The 23,113-nt window shown below is 40.5% G+C and overlaps 1 protein-coding gene across 16 annotated transcripts in view; it reads left to right on the top strand.

Moving 5' to 3' along the window:
- The window catches only part of LRRFIP1 (LRR binding FLII interacting protein 1), a 114,499-nt gene that overhangs the window by 86,654 nt on the left and 4,732 nt on the right, over positions 1–23,113 (top strand). For 11 of the 16 annotated variants that reach the window (XM_050340040.1, XM_050340035.1, XM_050340039.1 and 8 more), the window contains 8 exons: positions 3,340–3,372; positions 3,595–3,720; positions 6,516–6,686; positions 7,604–7,696; positions 8,148–8,240; positions 9,353–9,445; positions 9,929–10,070; positions 11,790–19,981. In XM_050340040.1, coding sequence (XP_050195997.1) covers positions 3,340–3,372; positions 3,595–3,720; positions 6,516–6,686; positions 7,604–7,696; positions 8,148–8,240; positions 9,353–9,445; positions 9,929–10,070; positions 11,790–13,879 — 2,841 coding nt within the window. In that variant the 3' untranslated portion in view covers positions 13,880–19,981. Of the gene's footprint in view, positions 1–3,339; positions 3,373–3,594; positions 3,721–3,760; positions 4,375–6,515; positions 6,687–7,603; positions 7,697–8,147; positions 8,241–9,352; positions 9,446–9,928; positions 10,071–11,789; positions 19,982–20,876; positions 20,995–21,402; positions 21,483–22,109; positions 22,215–23,113 lie in introns of those variants that run through there. The other 5 variants (XM_050340045.1, XM_050340042.1, XM_050340044.1 and 2 more) reach the window with 5 other exon arrangements.

The following is a 23,113-nucleotide window of genomic DNA, read 5'->3' as shown; positions in this document are numbered from 1 at the left end:
GAAACCCCTGTCAGGAGAGGCTGAACTCTGATCCCATTGCACTTATTTTGCAGAGAGCAACCCATTCCCTTTGCCAAAACAAAGATATGCATGCTGGAGTTCCTTGGAAAATTACTTCCTTTTCCTGCTTTTTTATGCAATAAAGAACAAATTGCCCATGTTGTTGGTGAAGATGAAGGTACTCTGTGATCAGAGACAGACCCGCACCCTTGTGCAAATGAAAAATGGTACAGTGTTATGTAAAGTATCAGTAGGTGAATCCCTCTTTAAATCTCCTTTTTAGCAAGTATTCTCTCAGTCCTTTGTGTGTGGAAAAGTCCCAAAGCCAGTATGTTTTTTTGAAGGACTGTGGTTTGAAGGTGAAGGTTATTTTTAATCTGTTTAATAATTGCAGTGTTCTTGACTGAATGCTAAAATACTAGAAGGTAAGTGTTTTGGGCAAGAATTCTGAATAATAAAATAAAATAAAGCCAAACATTTGTTTCCTGACCTTTCTCTGATTTCTTGCTGAATCAATTACCAAAGTGCTTGGGGAGGACTGGATGAAGGCTGGAAACCTGGAGTTCCCTCTGGTGGCTGACTGCTGTTGAAAAGCAAATTATCTTTTTAAAGAAGTGATACTGTGAATACATTAATCTAAACATGAGCAGAATGAAAACTATAAGATATTAATCTACTGTCTTTCTAGAAGATGGGTTTTGGTGTATCACTGCCATGTAACCATAAAATTAAATGCTGCTTGTTTCAGACTGACCTTTTGCTTAGAGAACTGTTGTGTAGCAGGAGACACCTTTGTAATGTAAGGATATTATTTTGGAATGAGGAACTGGCATTTCTCAAGACATTTTACCTTTTTTAAGTGTTAATATGTAAATATGTTAATAGTAGTAATTACTGGCTCTGAGGTGAAAATGCTCCAAGTGTGCCATTCATGGATGTGTGCAGGACCATGGCCATGGAAAACAAAATCTCCTGGTTTGTTTTTTTAAACTACCTCAATTTCAGATGTTACCTAATAGCTTTAATTATAACAGATTATGCCCCATTAGAGTTATTATTTAAGATTGTTTTACAATAAAGGTGCAGCAGGCTTCACAGGTGTGGTTGTGAGTGCTTGAGTAGAAATATTCACTGTTTATATCTCTCACCACGTTGTCTTCAACATTTTCCCCTTTGTAAATGGAAACTTTTATTTGACTCAGGTGGTGCATCATTAAAACAATATCAATATTTGCTCCCTTCTTTATTTTACTAAAAACTGAGATTGCATGTAATTTCAGAAAATAGAGGCCATTCTGCAAATGGCTTAAAGAAAATAAATATTTTCAGTTGTGCCCTGAACCTGTAAAGGTAGATTTTGCAAAGGCTCTACAAAAATTCCTGGAAGTAGATTTCTCTGTGTGTGTGTGTGTGTGTGTGCACACTAATCTTTTGTCACATGCCAGTATTGACACTGCCACAACTCTCTTGATAAACAACCACACAGTGCTTGGCCAGGCTAAAAGGCTGCCAAATCCACCACTTGGAGCTGTCTATCATGAAAACAAAAGGCTGTTTGCACAGTTCAGTCCATCTTGTTTATTGGGTCTGAACTGAAATATCTGCCTTCATTAATTACCTTCTCCTACTGCATCTAAATTCAGAGATTTGATGGTTTTTCCTAAGTTTTGTGTATTCAGTGTCTTTGCAAAGTTTAGATCTAGAACTTTAAGTCTGGCTTATTTTACTTCCAAGCCTCAGACTTAAATTTTTTTTAATGCTAATTCATAGGACATTTATGCTACGAGATGTGTTGTCAGTGTAAGAAGCTGATTTGTTACAGGCATCTCTCAGTTCTCAGATTATTTTTTTTAATAGGGTACCACAGATAATATAAATAAATAATGAGTTCAATAATCCTCATATTATTCTGTGTAATTTAGATTTAAAAACCCCCTGTGAACTGATTGGAAGGAGATGTAGTTTTTGAGTGTGTTATCAATGGAAATTACCAGTTAAACCACAACTGTCCCCTGCCTTCCCCTGAACACTCTCTATCCTGATTGTTTTTAACAGTCATTTCAAAATCACTATTCCCTTTGGCTCTTAGTCTCTTGTTCTGAGGAAGCCTTTAGTTTTTTAGGATTCCTTTGGGAAACCATCTTGGCTCTGATGCTGAAAATGTTCCCAGAAGAAGTTGTCAGGTTCAGGAGTTCTTGAGTTCTGCTGAGCTTTTCATTTCATTCAGTCCATTTTACACTTAGTTCTTGGTAAAGTGTATCTTTCATTTCATTTCAGAACAGGAAAAAGTTGATAAGATGGTTCCTATCCCAAGGAAAATATTCCTGCTGGTGTTGTACATGGGTCTTGTTCTTTAACTTTCCTTTAAACATCTAAGCTGTCTTTATCCATGGTAATTTTCTGTACTCCTAAATACTATTCTGTTTTGTTTTTTCTAGACTAGTTTTAGTGCAGGGTCTCTTCTGAATTAGTAAATTGCAGTGCAGTACTGAAACCCTAAAAAAGCTGTTTATTTAGACTTTGAGCTGGTCTCTTGATATTTGACTTGAGGATCAGTTTTGTAGTCTTGGATCTTTGCTTGAATTTGCAGTTGCTGTTTTCCTGAGTGGGGAATATTTATCAGAGGTTTTTAAGCTGTAGCTTTCAAGTCTTAACTTGATATCTTGTTTTTTGGGACCAGGGAGGATGTGGTGGCAGACTTCAGAGGAGCCTTTTTTAGTTAAGGTCCATAAAAAATGCAACATTTAAGAAGCTGCCTTGGTCTGGAAATCTGTTGATCTTTCAATTAAAAAAAAAAACAAAACACTTCCCCTCTCTCTTTAAATAAATTGCTATTTGGGGTTCGTTTGAGGCAGATTTTTAAATTGTTCTAAAGTAAATAGGAGCAGCTGCATTTGTCAGGACAGCAGTTGCATGCAGCTGTTTAAGTCCAGGGAAAGACATCTGGAACTTTGAGTTCATTCCCATCTAGGCCTTTGTACTCCTGCATTGCCAACTCATAGATTATGTGCCATCTTCATGTTTGAAACATTGTGATGTAAAGTATAGAAAAATGTATTCTTCTACCTTATTTAATAGAACAAGTAGTTTTTTTATCAGTAAGCATATTTCACTTAATTACATGCAGCCTAGAAATTGGAGGGGGATTTTCCAGCCTTGTGCCCTGAGGTACCAGCCAGAACACTGCTGTTCTGAGCGAGCTGCCTGCTTTGTGAGTGGGTAGAAATTGCTATTGAGAGGTCTTTTACAGCTTTAAGAATTCTCTTTCTGGTATATTACTGCCTTCTCTTATCCTTTATTTATTATATTAATGAATCCTTCTCAATTTTTGTTTTCCAGATTGAAGAAAGGCCAGAAAAAGAATTTGAGAAGGTAAGAAGGATCTGATTAATTATTTTGACAATAGTGCTTTATTCATTCTTTTTGGTAGGTAGAAGTTGTCATTAAAATGCATTGTGGGACAAAAATTTAATGGCTGGAGCCTTCTACTGCTACATTTTTGAAGATGGAAAAAAAAAAAGGAAAAAACCAACAAACTCACCATATATCTGGGACAAAAAGAGTTCTAACCATGTTTACCTGGCTGAATTGCAGGGAGCGCGAACTGTCTCAAGTTTATCAGCAGCTACCTTGGCTTCTCTGGGCGGGACTTCTTCACGGAGGGGCAGTGGGGACACATCCATCTCAGCCGATACAGAGGCATCTATTAGAGAAATCAAGGTGAGAAATACTTAAAACCAGAATAAAGGATTAAATATCCTTCAGACTCCCTTCCCAAGAAGAAACTGGCTTGTCTGCCCCTCCTGGCAGCTCTGGCAGTGAGTGAACTGGGTGCAGTGAATGAGAAGTAATCAGCTTTGTGCTGCTGGGAGCTGGTGTGTTGCAGGAGACAGGTCATGATCCTGAAATAGGGAATGGGCTCAGTAAAGCCCACTGATAGGAGGGTGGAAATAATGCAAGCAGCAGTGGACTTATTGGAGAGAAGAGAAACTATGACAGAGGGTGGTCCTCTGTCCCAGAGGAGCAGAGAAGGGCTGGGCTTGGAGCCTTTGAACCTGTGTCTGCGTCTTGTCCTTAACATCGAAGATTTGATTTTTTCCAGTCAAGAAAAGCAGAATTATCATAAACTTCCAACCAATTAGATCTTGATGTCTGTCAAGACTTCAGCTTAGGATCAGACCCCTTAACCTGTGTGGTAGAGATATGTAAAGGAGAACTTTGAATACTTGCTTGTCCCAACCAGCTGTGCTTCTGCCTGTTAGCTGCCGTGGCGTCATTCACCTTTCTCACCATTTCCCTCAGGATATCTATGAGTTAAAGGACCAGATTCAGGATGTAGAAGGCAAATACATGCAGGGACTGAAAGAACTGAAGGTACTGGTTTGCTGCAGACCGGGAGTGTGATCATTAACCCTGGCTCAGCATTCAGAGCCCCAGTGTGAGCCCTAGAGCTGACCTTGCATGCTGTTCTTCTGGAGAGGCTGGAAACTGTGTGGAAGGTGTCTAATTATGTGGAAAAGTATCTGTTCTGACCTGGATTGATTGTGGTGAGAAATGCTTCCAAATGTTAACTGAAAGCCTGCTGATTGCCATTGCATGTTGTCTTTGCTGGTTTGAGGAGGTAATCATTTTACTAGCAAATTACAATTCTTAGAGGTTTTTTTTTTAATAGTTTCCTAATCCAGGAAACCTCCCAATATCTGGAAGATGTACTAGAACTCATGCCCTACAGTACTATTAAAAATCAGAGTCTAAAAGCTTGTCTGTTTTATTGTTTTAAGGTCACGTGAGGTGGTGACTGTCATTTTGGTTTCATTTTTCGAAGACGCCCTTAAATAATCCTTCTAACAAAACCTCATGTAACAGAGCTTGTTACATGAATGATGAGTGCTGAAGCTCTTACCACTTCCATGAAGCCATAAACAGATTTTGGTGCAACAACTAACACGTCTGTGTATCACCCACCTCACAAATGAGCAGCAATGTGAGCTGTGGTTTTTTGAAAAAGGGCAGTCTTGCAAATAGATATCCAGGCATATAATGCAACATTTGTCAGCATTAATTGCTGATTGCATCATTGGCTCAGTGCTGTGACAAGTGAAGATGCTGCCATCTTAAGTGAGTTGGCAATGAAAGAGGAGTAGTTTGACCCTTTTTTTGTAAAATCTTTTTTTCCCTGATCACTGAGTAGCTGGCACAAGCAAAATAATCCCATGGCCTTACAAATGTAGGTAATTTTTCAATTCCTGTTCCTTAGACTGTCTTTTGGTGTGATTTGCACCTAAGCTGCACTGCTTGATGCTAAGAAACCAAAATGTAGCATGCCAAAGGAGTGCAACAGCAACTTCCTTAACTTCTTCCTTGCATATACTTCCTTTCCAGCTCATTTCTGTGGTTTGGTCCTACCACAGTTTTCAAATCCTGATGGCTTTCCTGTGCCTGGTATTTCTCATCTCAGGGTGGAAAGTGCACCAAAACATAGTTAAGTGTTTGAAACTGTACAAATTCATGTCCTGAGAGTCAAATCATCTCATTTGTCAATAGAGAGGTAAACTAAAATGATTCAGACTTTGCCACTGTCATCTTCAGTTCCACTTACTGGCTGAAAAAGGAAGTGTATGAAACTCACCCGTACTTCAGTTGAAATTATTAAAATTATACAAGTTCCAAGAGAAATTGTTTGATCTGTAAACTAAAATGTTGACTTGTGTGTCCTCCTTGTTTGCACATTTACACTGTTTTGTTTATGTAACTCTTTTATTTCAGTATTAAAATCAAATAGTGCAAAGTTTGTCTGTGCAACATGGAAAGTTATGCTAATCTTTATTTTGCCATAATTTGTTATTATAAATATCTCAGTACCTTATATTCAGGTCAAGCTGCAAAGGAGGGGTTTTCAAAATACTGAGAACTGTATCTTACAGAATAAACTTGTAAAGAAGGGATGTGATATGGGAAACCTAATGGAAAATGATACATCAGGTCACAAAAGCTGCAACTTTCACTGTGAATTCTAATGCCTGAGTCAGTATATTTAGGGGTTCCCACACTGCAAGGATCTTTTAAATTAGTGTGAAGTGGCTGATAATTTGCCTTAGTTTAAGGCCTCAGATCTTGTAAAGGGATCTTAAATCAAGGCCAGTTTACCTTTAAAAAAAAAAAAAATCCCAACTTGTCATCTTCAGCAGCTGCTTTGAGCTGCCAATGTGGAGGGGCAGGGGGGGGAGGGAGCAGGAAGAAAACTGGGAAGGCAGAAGCTGAAGCAGCAGAGACCAGGAGGGATTTTATCTGTCCTGAGGTAAGGTTCCTTGCTTGTAGTCACAAGTGCAGTGGGAACACAGGAGGTTATCCTCACCTTGGGACAGTTGGGAAGCCTCCAGTACATGATTAGTGCTGGTTTCCGTAGGCAGACTTGGCAGGCTTGCCTTTTGGTACTTTATTTTTCTCGTGGGAGGTCTTGCTTGGCGAAGTATCCTTTATTTCTGGCTCTGACTGGGGTTGGTTATTCTTTTCAGGACTCTCTAGCTGAAGTTGAAGAGAAATACAAGAAGGCTATGGTGTCAAATGCTCAGCTAGACAATGAAAAAACCAATTTCATGTACCAAGTCGACACCCTGAAGGATGCACTGCTAGAGTTAGAAGAACAGCTGGCAGAATCCAGGAGGCAATATGAAGAAAAAAGTAAAGTATGTATATGTATGGCATGGTAAATAACAGGGGAAGATTTGGAGGTGGGCAGGGACCTTTGTGAGGAGGCAACCAAATTGCTATTCTTTTTGAATAAGGTATTATTTTAATTACTTTTGAGGTAAGTGAAATAGCAGCATATTATGTACTTGCGTCATACAAATGGGAATTTGCCATAAGTTTCTGTCTTATAAAGCAATCTCTGAAAAAGGGAAGAAATGTTTTTCATGGTAAAAGCTATATTGGTATTATCACATCTCTATTTTATATTTCACCTTTAAAGTAAGTTCAGGGGGCTTTTCTGTAGGGACTTCTGGAGCACTGGTATGCACAAAGGTGTCTCCAGACAGCCCATGGGAGAGTTGTGCAGTTCAGATAGTTTAGGCAGCTCCATGGTTAAGTGTTTGAATTAAGTTGTACATGAATTCAGCATCTGACAGCTAGTGATTTGGTGTTAAATGATAAAACTGGGGCTTGGGTTAGTTTTTCAGAACTGGCTGTTTTTAGCTTATGGCATTTGACTGCAGTGCATTTCAAAACACAGTTCCTGGAAGATACAGTGTGGTTTTTTATTTTAAAGACCAACTAACTTTTAGTATGTGGCCATGTGGAAAGAGTGGGTTAAATTCCCATCCCTTCATCTGTGAAGTCTGTAGGACTGGAGTGCAAAAAGTCTTCACTGCCATCCTGCTGCTCAATTTATGAAATGGGCTAAATGATGATTTCACTTCTATATTTGGTCTTGGAAAAAGGACAAATAAGATAAAAATTGTACTCTTGTGGGATTGTGATTAGAGGGATATTCAAGAATTACATTGCAGTAAGCATTTCCTTTGTGTTTGGGCTTATTTCCCCCTTTTCTATGGGAAACTATTTTTGATTAATAATAATTTCATGCATATTTCATTATTTGTAGGAATTTGAGAGGGAGAAGCATGCTCATAGCATATTGCAGTTTCAGTTCATGGAAATCAAAGAGGCTTTGAAGCAAAGGGAAGAAATGCTTGCAGTAAGTAACTTTTTTTTTTTTTTTAATGGCTTCTTTGTTTGGTACATTCCCAGTAAGCATTAGGAGCAGAGAAGGTGAGGCATGGAGAATTTTACTGCCTACTCAAGTTTCTCACCTGAAGACATATTAGTGTTTCAGGTCAAACAGGTTCAGAGCTGACTCATGGAAATAGTACTTTCCTAAATGTTATCTTATTCTTCCCAAGTATTATATTTTGGACAGCTGTTTGTGGAGATGTAGAGGAAGGTAACAGAACTGTATAACTTGTTTTAAGTCATCTTGTGGCTAATAAGGAACACAGGTTCAGCTGAGGTGTCAGAAACTGTGCATGTAGATACTCTTTTTACTTTATCACCTCACTTTTTTCTTTCTTTGGCATGACTGCAATCTTGACCTTCTTTGTTAACCTGTTACCTGTTTTCTGTCTTCTTGCTTTGCTCCCATCCCTCAGGAAATCCAACAGCTGCAACAGAAACAGCAGAGCTATGTCAGGGAAATTTCCGACCTTCAGGAGACAATAGAGTGGAAAGACAAAAAAATAGGGGTAGGACTTGTCAACTCCTGAAATGTGTTCAGAGTGGCACTGTCATTCTCCACCTGATCCTGCTTCTGTAAAACCCTCCTTAGTGCCTTTGCTTGGTGTGACTAGCAAATAGCAAGTTTTGTCTTTGGCCAGTGTCATAAAATCCAAGAAAAATCTTGCAGCTGGTCTGATTGCAGACCAGGGGTAGTTTATTTGCTGTGCTGCACCATTTGCATTTGCCATATCGAGAAAGGAAGTGCTATTTATAATGCAATTCCATCAGCATTGCATTTTCGCTTATTCAGATTCAGTCTGCAGACTGAGCAGAAACTGGAGTGGGATAAAGAGGTAATAGAGCTATTTATAGGCTATTGGGATGAAAGTCTCCAATGCTTCTTATCCCTTCCCACCACCCCTTGTCAAAGGACGTGGAAACCCACTCTTAAAGAACAGCCTGGCTTTCTTTTCCAACTGAGCACTGTAAAGGGCTTTCTGAATATAGGAGGAAGAAATCTGGCAGCTTGCCTGTGCTTGTGATGTCCAATAATTCGTATCAGCTTCAAACTGAAAATTGTCCAATGTTTTTATGCTTCTATTTGTACTTACATAGAAATGTTGGGGGGTGTTAAGTGGCAAAATATACATTTGCACATGGTGCATCCCAGACTAAGGAGGACTTAGTGGCAGCTTTCAAATTAATTGAAATGTACTGCACCCATGATGGTAACCCATGGGATAAAAGGACTCCTGAAATCCAGGGGGCCTGCTTCCATGCCCTTCTATTAACATATGTTCAGTGTGTATGTTGAAGTAATATGGATATGGATTAACCTGTCTAGCAGATAAGAATAACACGTGGACCCTCATTTGAAAGGATCCCTAATGAAAGGATTGGGCTCTGAATGTCTGGTTCTTGAATAAGCTGTGCATTTCTTGGATTTGAAGTTTATGTATCTGTATGTGAATTCGGTCCTGGAATCTGTAAACTTGACGTTTTTCATCCATGTCCCTTCCACCAGTTTCTAAATATCTTAAATCTACTCATTCTTGTTTGCACTTGCTTTTCATGGCCTTTACTTGTCTACCTTCCTTTATTCACACCTCCTCGCCCTCTGTCTCTGTCGGGAACTCAGGCGCTAGAGAGGCAGAAAGATTTCTTTGATTCCATAAGGAGTGAGCGGGATGACCTTAGAGATGAAGTGCTTGTGCTGAAGGAGCAACTGAAGGTATGCAAGAGGAATAAAAGAAATTTATAATCAACTGCTGACCCTTTTCTCCTGTACATTCTGGCAGAAAATTTAAATCTAGCTCAGTAGCAATAACTTGATTTTCATGTTGCCTCTAAGTTGCCATTTCAGGAATTTTATATATAAAGTCCTTCCCCCTTCTATTGATTGTGACTTCTTAATGTAGATGAGAGTAATAAGGAGTTGCTTTTGTAGGAGATGCTTCTCTGAGGAACATTTTATGCTGCAGATTTTTGTTTAAATTAAAAAAAAAAAAAAAAAAAAAAAGAGCTGGAATCACATGCTTCCTATCAGAATGGCTAAACTGAGAACTGCAATATCTGTTCTCTTTCCTGACTTCCAGCCGTGTTTAATGGAATGATTGAAGCAATTGTTTATTCAGAGTATCATGGACAAGAACACTTAGCAATCCCTCACTTTCCAAGCAGCAGACTGTAAAGCATTGCTTTCACTTCCCTACAGAAACATGGAATAATCCCCGACTCTGATGTAGCCACCAATGGGGAGACATCAGACATTCTTGATAACGAAGGACACTTGGATTCTTCCAGAACTGTTCCAGGCACAACTCAGGCATTAAAGACAGGAGGGGAGGGGATGCTAGGTAAGTGCTGGATGTCCTTTCAGATCTTTCTGCCTGTCTGTCATTCATTCATCCATCCATCTTTGCTTGGATTTGGGCATTTGTTAGTGGGACAATTAACACATCACGCAGCATGCTACTTGTCAAATCACTTCCTATGCATTTTTCTGCTTAATATTGATTATCACTACCAGTACGTTGTGCAGTTTCCTGCAAGGTCAAACTTCATTTCCCTTCCAAGGTGGCAAAGGACGGGAATACAAACAGTACATTACAGATAAGTAGCAGTCTCTCACATTACTATTTAAACACTGAATTTGAAAGTTGTCCCAGGATAATCCCGATAAGGAAAAAAAAAGGCATTTTAGTTTTCTATAAAGAACTTGTATGTTGGTTCATTTATATCCCTATGAACTGGAAGTGTCTGCTTGGAAAACAGTGCTGGGCACTGTTACACCATAATAAGGATGAATTCTTTGTCCCTGGTAATCCTGCACTATTGAGCAGTTAATTTAACACTTCAACGTTTTTGCTCATTACATTAACACTTCAATTGAAAGAATATAATTGATACAGGTAGCGTTAGGAAGGAGAAATCTGGTTGGCAAAAATCTTCTTACACAGTTGTGATGAATGGCCACTCAGAGAACTATTGTACTAGTGTAAGGAATGGAAGTAATATTTTTGGTTTGTTGGGGGTTTTTTTGTTCTAAATGAACATGCATAAATAGCAGCAGGCAGCCAACTGTTCCAAGTGCAAGTTCTCTTGCTTTGAGCTTTTGGCTGCTTTTGCCTCACTCAGTTTCTGTGTGGAAACAATATGGAACACCAAAAACCGAGGTAAGGGTGTATTTTTAAATGCAGTATGTTTTCTATATCTCCTAATTCTGTTATTTTCTTTTGGAAATAGGTACAACATAGACCTAAAAGCTAACTAGCCACAAACCCTATTGTTTTAATACCTGTTGCTTCTAAATATAAGTTTGAAGAAAAATTGTTACAAAACAAACAAACAAACAAAACCCCAACCAACCAAACAAAACCCCCCAAAACAAACAAACAAAAACCCAAAAAAAACCCAAAAAACAAAACAAAACAAAAACAACAAAAAACACACCTTTCAAAAAACCAAAGTCCCCATCCCTTTGGGTGGCTCTAAGGGGCACAGAGTACCTGAGCTCTGCTCTGTGTTGGGAGTGCTGAACAGCCAAACCATGTGCTTGCCAATCAGATTTTACATTCAGTGCTTGTTGTGCACACTGATGATGATGCCTGTTTGTAGTATTAAAAGTAAAATATTACTGAATAATCCTTCGTGACTTCATTGTAATGGCATCAGACCCCTGCATGCATAGAGGGATGTCAGGGCTGAAGTTGTAGAGAATGTTGCTGAGGAAAAACAATCTTTAAAGGTACATCTGCAAGTGTTGCTGTTAAATTGCACTGCTTCAAACAGTTATTCTCCTCAACGAAAGCTGTAACTCACACAGCCAAGGGCATAAATCTCCTTTCCAAAAACACAAGCCAGCACCAGAGACTTCTTGCTTTGAGAGGGTGGTGGTGAGTTTCACTGATCAAAAACTCCAGACCCTTACTAATTCAATCGCTGCTTTGCCTCACGTAATTGGCAAAAGCTGATATCTTATTAACCTGTTCTTTGATTCATTCTCTCTTTCGGGTTTTAAATGGGGAGGTAAGTGCTGTGGTGTGGTCCCTTCAACTTTCTCAATGGTCTTTTAGGCAAAGCCAATGAAGTGGAGATGAAAAATGAGATTTTGGAGGATGTGGGGAAAAGAGAAATCATGCAGAATACTGAGCATGAGGAACACAAAGAGGAGTTTGAGGAGCAGGAAGTACAGACATTGCATGCTGCTGAAAATGCAAAGGCAGAAAAAATGGTTGAAGAATGTGACGCCCTGTCAACAGTGATGCTCCGAGATAGTGGGTTTGCAGAGCAAGCTCAAAGCCTTACAGAACCTGTGTCAGGGAGCACTTCTTCCAACAATGGTAGTGACACAGATGATCTGAGAAAGGTGACAGAGTCCACGGGCACAGTGGCCCAGCAGCCTGACAGTATGGAGGCTGAACACCATGATTCGAGTGGAGGGACAAATGAGAATTCGGAGGTGGGCTCTCTGCAAGGCCATCAGGTTTCTGAGACTTCTCAGGAAATGCTTTGTGACTTGGGTACAGAGCAGGAACTGGGAGAAGCTGCACCCAAGCAGGAAGAACAAGAGGATCTTAAAACTAGCCATGACCTAAGTGATAATGAAATGGACCAAGAAGCCAACAGTACAAGTGAGAACAGTGAGCTGGTTTCTAACCAGGCGGGACTACCAGAGGGTGCTGTGGGAGGCTTGCTTAGGGAAGAGGGAAATGTGGAGAGTCCCCCTCCACAGGAACTCCAGCACTCAGAAGAAAGTGCTGAAAACAAGGTTACAGATGTCTTGGAGGAAAAGCTTGTTGAAAGCAAAGACTGCACTGACGGAAGAACTGATGAAATAGGAGGGGATAGAGCTGAAGAAGAAAATGAGGTTGGGAACGCAGTTCAGGGTCAGACAAGGGAAACTGAGCCTGTGGGTGTGGAGGGGATGGAGTCCTGTGAAAGGGGTGTCTCAGCAGAGTCCCTTCAAAAGGAATGTGGAGGATATCAGGCATTCACCCAGCCAGTGTCATCAGGGGACAGCCCTTCAGCCTCATCAGAGGAACACAGTACACAAGATAAAACAGAATTTGAAAATGCTACAGCTGAGAAGGACAGACAGAAGGAAGAACTAATGGAAGAGCTGGAGAAGTGTTCAGGTTCTGCAGAAACAGGGGAGCAAGATAAGGTATCTGTGGAGGCAGAGGGCTGTGTTCCTGAGGTAGAAGGAAGTGTGCAGGCACAGCCAGGCACTGATGTTGTGAAAGAGGTGATGGCTCAGGAAACCAGTTTAGACCCAAGTCTTTCAGATGATAAAATTAAGGAGTCGGAATTGGAAACAGGGGATGAATCTGGAAAAGGAAAGGAAAGTAGGACAGAATGGGTAGAAGATTTAAAGCCAAAGGTAGAAGTTCAAACAGTTCAGTGTAGTGAAGGAACAGCAGGTAGTACAGGAGAGAAAAATATACCCTTAGAAGGTGAAGTGCAGAAGGTGGTCAAACAAGAGGAAGGTGAATCTAAAGAGGAGTCAAGTGTAGGTGTTAGTGTAACTACTGAAAACAAAGCTGATAAAGAAACACTGGAAGAAAATGAGCAAGAATTAGAGCTTGCAGACCACCATGGTGAGGAACTTGCTTCTGAGGAAGGTGCAAATAATTCCCTGGCACAGAAGACTGAGCAGGATGACAAAGTTAGTGAACAAGTTAAATTGGAGGGTCAAGCAGAAGAAGGCCTGGAGGATGATGGCAATGCATTTGATTTTGATGAAGAGTCAAATCAAATACTAGAATCTGATGAAAAATGTGATGGAGAGAAAACTGAAACACAGAAAGAAGAGGGTGATGGAGCAAATGGTAATGTTGGAAAAACTGCCCACAAAGACAAAGCTGGAGAGGGAAGAGATGAAATGGAAACCAAAGATGCCTTGACCAAAGGCGACAGCTTGCAGCATAAACAAGATGAACCTGAAGAAACAGGGTGCTTGCAAGGGAATGCTGATGAGAAGGCTGATGTGATGGAAGATGAAATCAAAGCAGCAGATTCTGATTTACTGGAAAAAATACAGGATGAAAATGTTCTGGAACAGGTTTTGGAAAGTGCTATCATTAACAGGGCTGAAAGCAAGGAGGATCTGCAGGGTGGTAGAAAGGGTAGAGGTAGATCCAGAGATGACTGTACAATATCCTGAGTTCAGGATCTCAAGCCTGCACAAGTTACATGCCATGTGACCAGTCCCAGGACAGAAACATGCACTTTGCACAGGACACCAGACCCTAGGAATGCTCTTACAACTTTTCCTTTGTAGGTAACTCATCATAATGCAATGTATGTACGTGGTAGTGATGCAAATATTACGTTATTCGCTGACATACCTGGCCACAAGAAGCTTTGAGTGGGTTTTGTTTTGCTGTGTCTCAGGTTAATCACCAGGTTAATGAGTTTCACAAATTGACCATGCAGACTATCATACCTCTGGTGTGGATAACTGCTACTGAGGAATTTCTGTAGGCATTTTTTTATTCTAGCCTAGATGACAGACGTCCTGAATGCACTTATGTGCACTGGACCTTTGTGAACTTATGCACATGCTTACTTCTGCTTAGAGCTACAGTAAGTACATTAACACTTCATGAAGGAACTCAGCAGATCAGCCACACTGATGTCGAAACTTCTTTCAAGATGATTAAAATCTATGAAGCAATCTTATCTTTTAAATATGAAAAAGAAAAAAAATATTTTCATTCCACTTCTCGTGTATTTCTATTATGGTCACATTCCAAAATATAGTAGGATCACTGCGAATCTGCTTAGTCTGAGCACTTTTGAAGAACAATATACAGTCTGAAGAAAGTGCAACATAACAGGTCTTAGTTTGCTGAAAGGAAAAAATATATACATGTTTACTTCACCTAGGCACTTTGCACCACAATAGGCCTTTCACACCATGTCTCACATGGGGTTTTTATTTTTTCCAGAGAAAGTGTCAATACACACTGTAATGTGTGCTTGGGTCTGCTCTTAAGTACTGTCTAGACATGAATGTATAAAATACCTATTTTTCCAAGAACATTTTTGTTCAAAATTGCATTTCCTTACTGCATTATATTTTTTTGCTAACTATGATTCTGAAAGAATGTTTTTATCTCTGAAACAATCTTACCTCCTTCCTTCTGGAACGAAGATAACTTTGCATATCTTAACTCTTACTGGGTATCAGACCAAAGATCACTGTTGTTCTGTGTACTAGCCCCTGTGCTTTTTGGAAAAGCTGGATTGCTTTGAATTCCTGGCATAAATTAGACACTTGAACTCCACTGCTGTATTTCCTCTTGCATCTTTGCTAGTGCCTGGGAGGAAGAGCATGTTTTACATACATAAATATTCATTTAAAGTTGTTTTAAGCAATGAGCGTCACAAGAAAATGCAAATTGAGGGGGGTGGGGGCTATGGAAGGCTGTGTTTGTATTATGTTACAAAGCTGATAGAGTACAGACAGACTGCAAAATTTCAAGATGTGTATCAAAATGTGCTGCTGTATATAATTTAAATAAACGTATTTTATACTTTAAATTACCTCTCCAGAGCACTGTTTCTAAACCTGCATAAACAGTTATTTAAATCTGTATAATCTCAAACATGTTTTTCTGCAGCTTTGTTCAGTTTATTGTGTTGTGCTGCGTAGCTGGAAGAGTGATCTTCCTAGGATTGGGCAACCTCAGGGTTTGAGGATCTTGAATATGTGATGGCACCCTTAACTGTAAACCTCTAACAGGTCTGTAACCCTGTAACTCCTTTCACATGGCTTCTCTCCACCTTACAGCAGACCCACCCTGGTTTCTGTAAGTATCAGCAGTTGTTCCTAAAGGTTTACACTAAATGGTAATCCAAAAGGGCAAAGATCTTAAGAGCATTTCTTATTAACATGTAGCAGTGTTTATTTAAAAGATTTGGCTCAGCTGTACTCTCAACAGTAGTATGTGGTTTAATGTTGAAGGCATGTTTTAAATGTTAAATACCCATAAATACGTCATTAAATGTGCTTCCCAGGCTTCACCTGTACATGTGGATGGATCTATCCGAGTTAAATTAGCCCCATGCCAGTATTTCTTGGATTTTTGATACGAATTCATTTCTAACCGGAGTGCATCTGGGTGGTTGAGGGAATCACCGATGAGCTGATTTTTAACTAGTTTTTCAACTTCATAAAACAAAGCATCTGTAAGGTAATTCCTTTTTAAAGCCAGGTCACAGAAGGAGAAACAACTCCAGTCTTGCCTGTCCACATACCAACTTTTATCCCACTCTCAGTGTAAACAGGGCAGGAGCAAGAACATGGACAGGCAGTGTGGAGTGGCTGAGGTGCCAGAAATCCATGCTGGAGCATTAGCTGCTTGTTACTTCTGCTGGCACCTGGTCCCTGACATCTGGAATTGGGCAAGTACCGTGGAAGAGAAGGTCACGGTATTCTTTTACCTCTTTGGTTTTGCTTGAGTATTTGCACATCGAGGGAGAGGAGGAGGACTCCCAGGTAAATTACCTTGATGATAAAGGCAACTACTAGATAATATATTCAAAGCTTAATAATTTCATCATTGTATGCCAGCCAGCACTGAGTGAAATGTGTGCCAGTAGAGAAGGAGACGAGACAGTGTTTCAGGGGGAATTACCCAGAAAATCCATCTCTTGTGAAGTTACACAATTGAAAAGAGTTTTTGGCATTTCCCCTGCAACAGGTAACAGATAGAAGGAAACAGCTGGTTTGTCACTTTCTTTGGTGGTTTTGACTTTCAGATATGAGAACGTGACCTGAGGATGAGACTTCTGTCTTTCAGAATAGCCCCAAATGCTTGCTGGGTTTTCTGTTCAAAGCCCAGTGCCACGTGTAGCCTGTAGCCCAGGTTTGTGCATAACTGCAAATTCAGAGCTAGCCTGAAATGCTTTCAAAATCCACCGCTGAAGAAACATACCTGATGAAAAAGGAAACAAAAACAATGAAAAGGTCTTTGTCAAGATTTCCTTTACTACAGAAAAGAACAGACCTCCTGTTCCCTTCAAAGTCAGTATTGCAAGCTGGTGTTTTCCAAATCCTGTGCTGTCCCCAACGGTGTCTCTCTTCTGAGAAAGACAGGAAGGCATTTCTTGATATCTTATGTTGTTTTCTCCCGCTCCAAATAAATGGACAGATCTGGAGAAAGGAGTGTTGTCTAAGCTGCTAATGATCCCACAGTCAGATTCTTGCAGGCCGTTCTGAGCAGCTGCTCGGGGCTGCTGCTGTGGTTTCATGGGATGTCTTTCCATCCTCCAGGTAGAATTTATCCTTTCATTTGCATAACGATTAATTGCTTGCTGGGCCACACATCATGTAACTCATGCAGATAAAAACAGCTCCTTCCCATCCCATGGGAAGTTCCATTCCATCCCTCCAAGCGGGAAGAACCATGGAGGACCTGTGGCTGATTTGGGGATGTTTGGTCAATGGTGCTACTGAAGCAGCACCCGAGATAGCAGTGAGGTTACCTGCAGTGCCAAGGCAATGAGAACAGTCAATTCATTTACAAAGAATGACAGAAGACAGTGGTCAGCCCCCTGTGTCCTGCTCCCTCACAGGCCCCGTTCCTCCTTTGGTCCTCTGTTAAACTCTTTTGTGTGGGAAAGCCATGAACTGGTGCAATGAGTATCCTGGGAATCATGTTTTCCAAAGTGAAGTGAGGTTAATGTCACACTCTAATTATTCATTGTAGTATCTTTGTATGTGAAATAAGGATAACGACTGTTACAGATAAGAATTTCAATTAGCTGCTTCAGTGGCCTAATTCAGTAGATTGTTCTTTCCTGCTCACCTGTTCTCAGAGTCCTCAGATCCTTGATTTGTTGGAAAAATGTCTCCTAAATGCAAAATTAAGGTGACTGCAGAGATAGCAAAGCTGAAGTAAGTTTTCTGTGTTAGTGTGGGGGTTTAAATGATAAGTGAAATCTCAAAGACCTTCATCTCTACGGGCAGAAAAGGAATTTTCCAAACTAATTTTCTCCCTGGTCCTGTAAATCCTGCTGCCAGCATGTCCCAGAGGGGAGCACAGATATCCATAATGAGGGAAAAGAGGACTGATGGTGAGATTTGAAGGTTCATCCCCAAGTGCTAACATTCATTTTGCAGGGAAAGGGCTTAGGGGAAGCTGATATGATTCTTTCCTGGAAGCTGGAGGAGGTGTCCTTTACTCAGGCAGGTGTGTTTCACCCCACAGCAGCGGTTGCGTTAATGAATGTTATAACTAAATTATTTTCAGGATCAAGGTGGATTATTTGGCTCCTATAGAGTCAGTAAGTCTGGGCTAATTTTGTAGTGGCCCAGAGGTTTCCTGCTGCCTCAGTCCTTGTTCTCCTTCCAGTCCTTAGAACTCCATTTCTCAATCTTTGCCAACCTGTGACTCCCAAAACTCTCTCAGAGTATGTTCAACCTGTCTTTTACTGTTTCCTCTCCTTGCTTTCTTCACTGTCTTTTATTTTTCTTTATCTTTCATATTTTTACAGATTTTCTGTGTTAAGTTTCCTTCCCATATAGATCTGTGAAATTATTATTTTGAAGGGGTTTATACCTGTAAATTTTGGTTACTCTTGATAGTTTACAAAAATGTGGGGGGTTTGTTTGTTTTGTTTGTTTAGTTTTTCCATTGAAACAGGTGTAACAATGTTGGGTTAAAAAAAAAAAAAAAGATAGGACTTGAGAAGGGTTAAAATGATGGCATAGAATAGCTGCACTGGGATGTCACATTCAGATCTGTAGTGGGGTATTGCATCAGAAGCCAAGGTAAAGGTTTTATTCCATGCTCTGGTATGACTGCTGGTTATGGGGAATTTGTATAGCCAGGAGGGAAATGACATGCCACATTATTGCTAGCTAATGGACTGTATATGTCTGCTGCATAGAGGGACTTTCATTTGAAAACCAGTTTTCCCCACGATTTGATTCAATGCTGACTCTTTATTCCCTTTAACTGCGTGTACTAACAAGAAAAAAAGGGAGAACCACAAGAACCATAAGAGTTTGATCTGTTCAGGATTTAAGGGCAAAGGAGGACTGGCATTTTTAAAGCTCTTCAAAAACACTCAGTCAACAGAATTTACCCGGTAAAAGCCCTCCAGGCTCTTATCTGTAATTTGTCAATTGCTTTCCTTAAGTTTACAAAAAGACCTTTTTCTTGAGTGACCTTTGGATTTTCACAATTTAATTAATTAGCAGGCCAGACCTTATCTCTGGAGCTGAGCTCTGAACACCTTGGGTTCTGCCCAGGTGGCTGCCTGCTGGCAAGGGAGGCAAGCTAAATAAACTTGCAGTAAACACCCACGTCAGACTTGGGGACTGAGTAAGACCTGGCTGAGGTCAACAGAGCCTCTTCTAAGAAGTGCCTTTGAGTGCTACATTCCAGTGGACTTCTGCTTGAGGTGCACCTGAACAGCAGGGGTTGTTAATTGATGAGATAATTTTAGTGATAAGAGAATGTGTGAGTACCTGATAAAATGCTTTCATGTTTTGCACCCCTTATTGGGGAAGGAAACAACCCAAGCAATTCAGTTACTTAATTTGTAGTTCTTTTTTCCAGTTGTCTCAGTCTGTAGAGTGCTCTTCATTAATGAAAGCCACACATATCCATGTGCTGATCTGTGACACTTCCAAGTGCAAGTGCAGCACAACAGCTGGCCCAGATTGCCCATGGCCTCTTGATGTCTGACATGGGGAACTGACTGTGAAGAGGAAAGAAGGTTTTACCAGACTGCTGCATTCAAAACACAAATAGTTTGATGGGCAAATGTTTTTCTGGTCATAATACTGGAGACAAAAGTCATTGCCATGTAAAAGAAGGGAAGATTTAAAGTGATGAGAACGTGCTTAGCAATGATTATAGGTTTTTTACAGTATTTTCATTGTGCTAAACTGTAAAGATTTGTGAGATTTTGTGTTGCAGTTGTGTTTGACCCTAGAGTTCTTGCATGCTAACCTAACGTAGAAGATTAGCCTCTTTGCATGCAGCTACTGCCGTGACAAGCATGTTCTGTGAGAATGACATAACCTCCCCTGGCTGCAGCCCCTTCCCAGCCCTGTCTGTGGCCTCATTTCCTGTGGTACGTGCATTACTCCCTCCACCAGTAGTTTCACTAACCTTAACGGTTCATCACATGTCCCAGACGTGCTCCAGAACATGCTGTGCGGTCACGCCACTGAACCTTCACTCTTGTCTTTCAGACAGGCTGAAAAGGCTCATTGATGAACGAGAATCCCTACTAGACCAGGTAATCACGGGGAAAGGGAAATGCTCTTTGCGAAATCTTCAGTAAGAATAACAGGGATTAAGAAAATAGCCCCCGTGCAAGGTGTAGGGCAGCAGCGCTGCTACCTCGCAGAACGTGTGCTGGGTTGCTCCTGCTGGGCCCTTTCTGCCTTGCTGGCCACTTAATTCTTCCTCTGAAATGTTTCTCCTGCACATTAACTCAGGATACGTGGAAATAGCAATGCAACCCAGTGTGCCCCGTTCCACCTGTCACGTTCAGTGTCCTCAGTCATCTAAAAACTCCCTTCTCTGGGATTATTTCTGAAAAATAGTACTTCACATTGGCCAAGCCAAGCATGGTTCAGCAAATTTCATTTCCAAGAGTCAGCCCTCCGGATTGCTGGGTCTGTGGGTAACAGGCCATTCGGAAAGAAGTGGTGGAAGAATTGCTGTAGATGCATAAATAGCAATTAAAGTGATTTTTGCTGGTTCCGTGATATTCCATATAGGATATAAAGTTTATTCTGAAAGCTTCAGCTGATCTGTTTCTCTGCAGGTCACTCTGTGCTTTCATTTGTGCCCTAGATCCTTGACTTTGAGACTTGCACACACCCAGACACAGTTTTGGGAGTTTTAAGAATGTTTTACATGAATGTGCCTGCAGAACATTTATTCCTTTTCTCATAAAATAGCCTTCTTCTACTCATTGTGTTTGGTCCTGAATTTATACATAAGCACTGATGCATAAGATAATTGATGAGTCGTTTGCCAAAAGAATTTCTAGGACATTGTTTTGTAGTAAAAGATTTTCTGGAATTTAGGTTTTAAAAATACATAATTTGTTTGATAATACTTGAGTGATTTTGAGTACTGAGCCACAATTTTCCTCAGTGATTTTAATAACTATTTTGTGTTCTTCAGATTAAAAAATTAAAGGGACAACTGGAAGAAAAGCAAAAGAATGGCAAGATGGATAACACACAGTCAGAAGATGGAGTTCTGGAAAACGGGACAGATATGCACATGATTGATCTCCAAAGTGAGCTGCATTTTGATTTTAAGGGAATTTTGTACCCTGCATGCGAGTGAAAAAATGTATAACCACGTGACTCTGAGTAAGAGCGAGCCCTCAGTTCTTAGGCAGCTTCAGCCATGCACCTCTAGAGAGGTGAGGGAATTAGGACCTTTGTTGGAGTAAGATTGCAGCTGGGAATCTGTATTATTGCTCCTCAGGAGAGCTGGGGTGAATTCAGGATAATTCCACTTTCAGAGTGGTCATAAGGGAATCAGGCAAGAATGGGAATAATGCCTATATATAGCTGGGCACTTTTTGACAGAGAACTACTCTACTGCCGCAGATCCCTGATGCATGGAAGTTTTATGACAGACTTGTTAGAAACTGCTAACACTTGTTCTGACATCTCTGATAAATCTCCCATTCTTTTAGGAGATGCCAACAGACAGATCAGTGATCTCAAATTTAAACTAGCAAAGTCTGAGCAAGAGATAACAGCATTGGAGCAGAATGTAAGTTTTTGGCTTGTTCTGTATGTTTAAGCATGATGAGAATGCAAAGAGAAAGTGTATTTTGTTATATGATAAATGAAGTCATGATTACTGTGATTTTCCCTTCAAATAAGGGAAGTGTTGGAGCATCAGGGCTACTAGGACTGAAATGCTTTCATTTATGTTTGGGAAAGAGGGAATATCTTATTCATCTGAAATGAAGGAAAAACATTCAAAGACAGCACTTGCTGAACTCTGCAGAACACTTCCTGATGCCCAGCTATTGACAAGCCTTAAATGGCTCCTGGCATATGATGTATATATATGGATTTTATACACAGCTGTTCATTTGATTGTTTGCTCTTGTCCAGAGTACATCAGTGATGCTCTTGCAAAGAGAATTTTAGTCAATGGGCTGTATTTTTTGTTGCTGGAAGCATATTAAATATGGATATGTGTAAAAGGTCTGGAGTAGGTTACTGTTGCCAGGCTTCCTTGGTGTTTCTCTTTTTTTCTGAAAATATGCCCTATTTTATTAAAGAGGAGTGAGCATCTCTCTGGTTATTCCTTGAATACTAGTGGGAGAGTAAAGCTTCAGAGTAACTTCTTGGTACGTCTTTTAATTCAGAAACTTTGCCTTCACCCCAGGTAATACGACTGGAAGGTCAGGTAGCCCGATACAAAACTGCTGCTGAAAATGCTGAAAGAATAGAAGATGAACTGAAAGCAGAGAAACGCAAACTACAGAGAGAGGTAACTCTTAACTGCAGGCTGTCACAGGCCAGCAGTCAGCCTGCTCTGTGTGGGGGACACCTGCCTCCCTGGTGTGTTTGAGAGGAGGAACCTCCCTTTATTGGCACGGCAAAGAATAAACATCTAATTTTTTTAATTGATTTAGTTAATAATTCTAAATGTACAACCAAACTTTCGGTGCTCAGACTGGAGTAACAGTCTCAACTGTGAATTCCCACCGCTGTTCCATCATTCCTTCCTAAACTGGCCTGCTGTGCCTTGATTTGTACCAGAGCTGGTTCCCTGGAGCAAACTCAAGTTCCACTTGTACAACATGAACCTGGCAGCAGCCTTCAAATGCTCAGGTTTGCAGCTGTGAATGTTCCTGTGGTTACACATTCATCAAGCTGAAAAGCTCCTATTCCTCCTTTGCTGTCCTTGTCCTTCATTGTACCTGAAGGCTCATTGCTATGGGGTGTATAAATTCTGGGTTTGTAAACACACGTCACTGGTCTCTTGAGAATATGTGGTTCAGAAATTACAGCAGTAGAAAGCTGCAAACTCTGCTGTAAACTTAGTTTAGGTACTTCATTATTTAAGCAGAATGCCACATCTTGCCAGGAATGACAGTCTGAACTTCCAAGCTTCAGAGTAAATTTGAGGGCTAGATGGATGTGAGTCATTCCCTGTGAGCTTTTTTTTCTTGCTCTGTCAATCCCTTCATGCCTGTTTGCTGTAGTGTGGCTGTCCACAGATTCTGCCCATGTATCTGTCTCTTAAAAGCATTGCATCTTCAAGTCATCTGTAATTTTGACCTTATTTTTCTTTCCAAACTTCATTTTGTTTCCAAGTAGCTGCCACAATCAGCCTGAATACTTTTATCAGCTTCTCTCACTCCTGCCTCCTGAGGTGTTTGATTT

Source organism: Myiozetetes cayanensis, unplaced genomic scaffold (genome assembly GCF_022539395.1).
Source record: "Myiozetetes cayanensis isolate MyiCay16 unplaced genomic scaffold, myiCay2020 scf9, whole genome shotgun sequence".
Classification (NCBI taxonomy): domain Eukaryota; kingdom Metazoa; phylum Chordata; class Aves; order Passeriformes; family Tyrannidae; genus Myiozetetes; species Myiozetetes cayanensis.
Note: the sequence above shows the minus strand (reverse complement) of the source record. Positions and strands in the feature narration are given on the sequence as shown.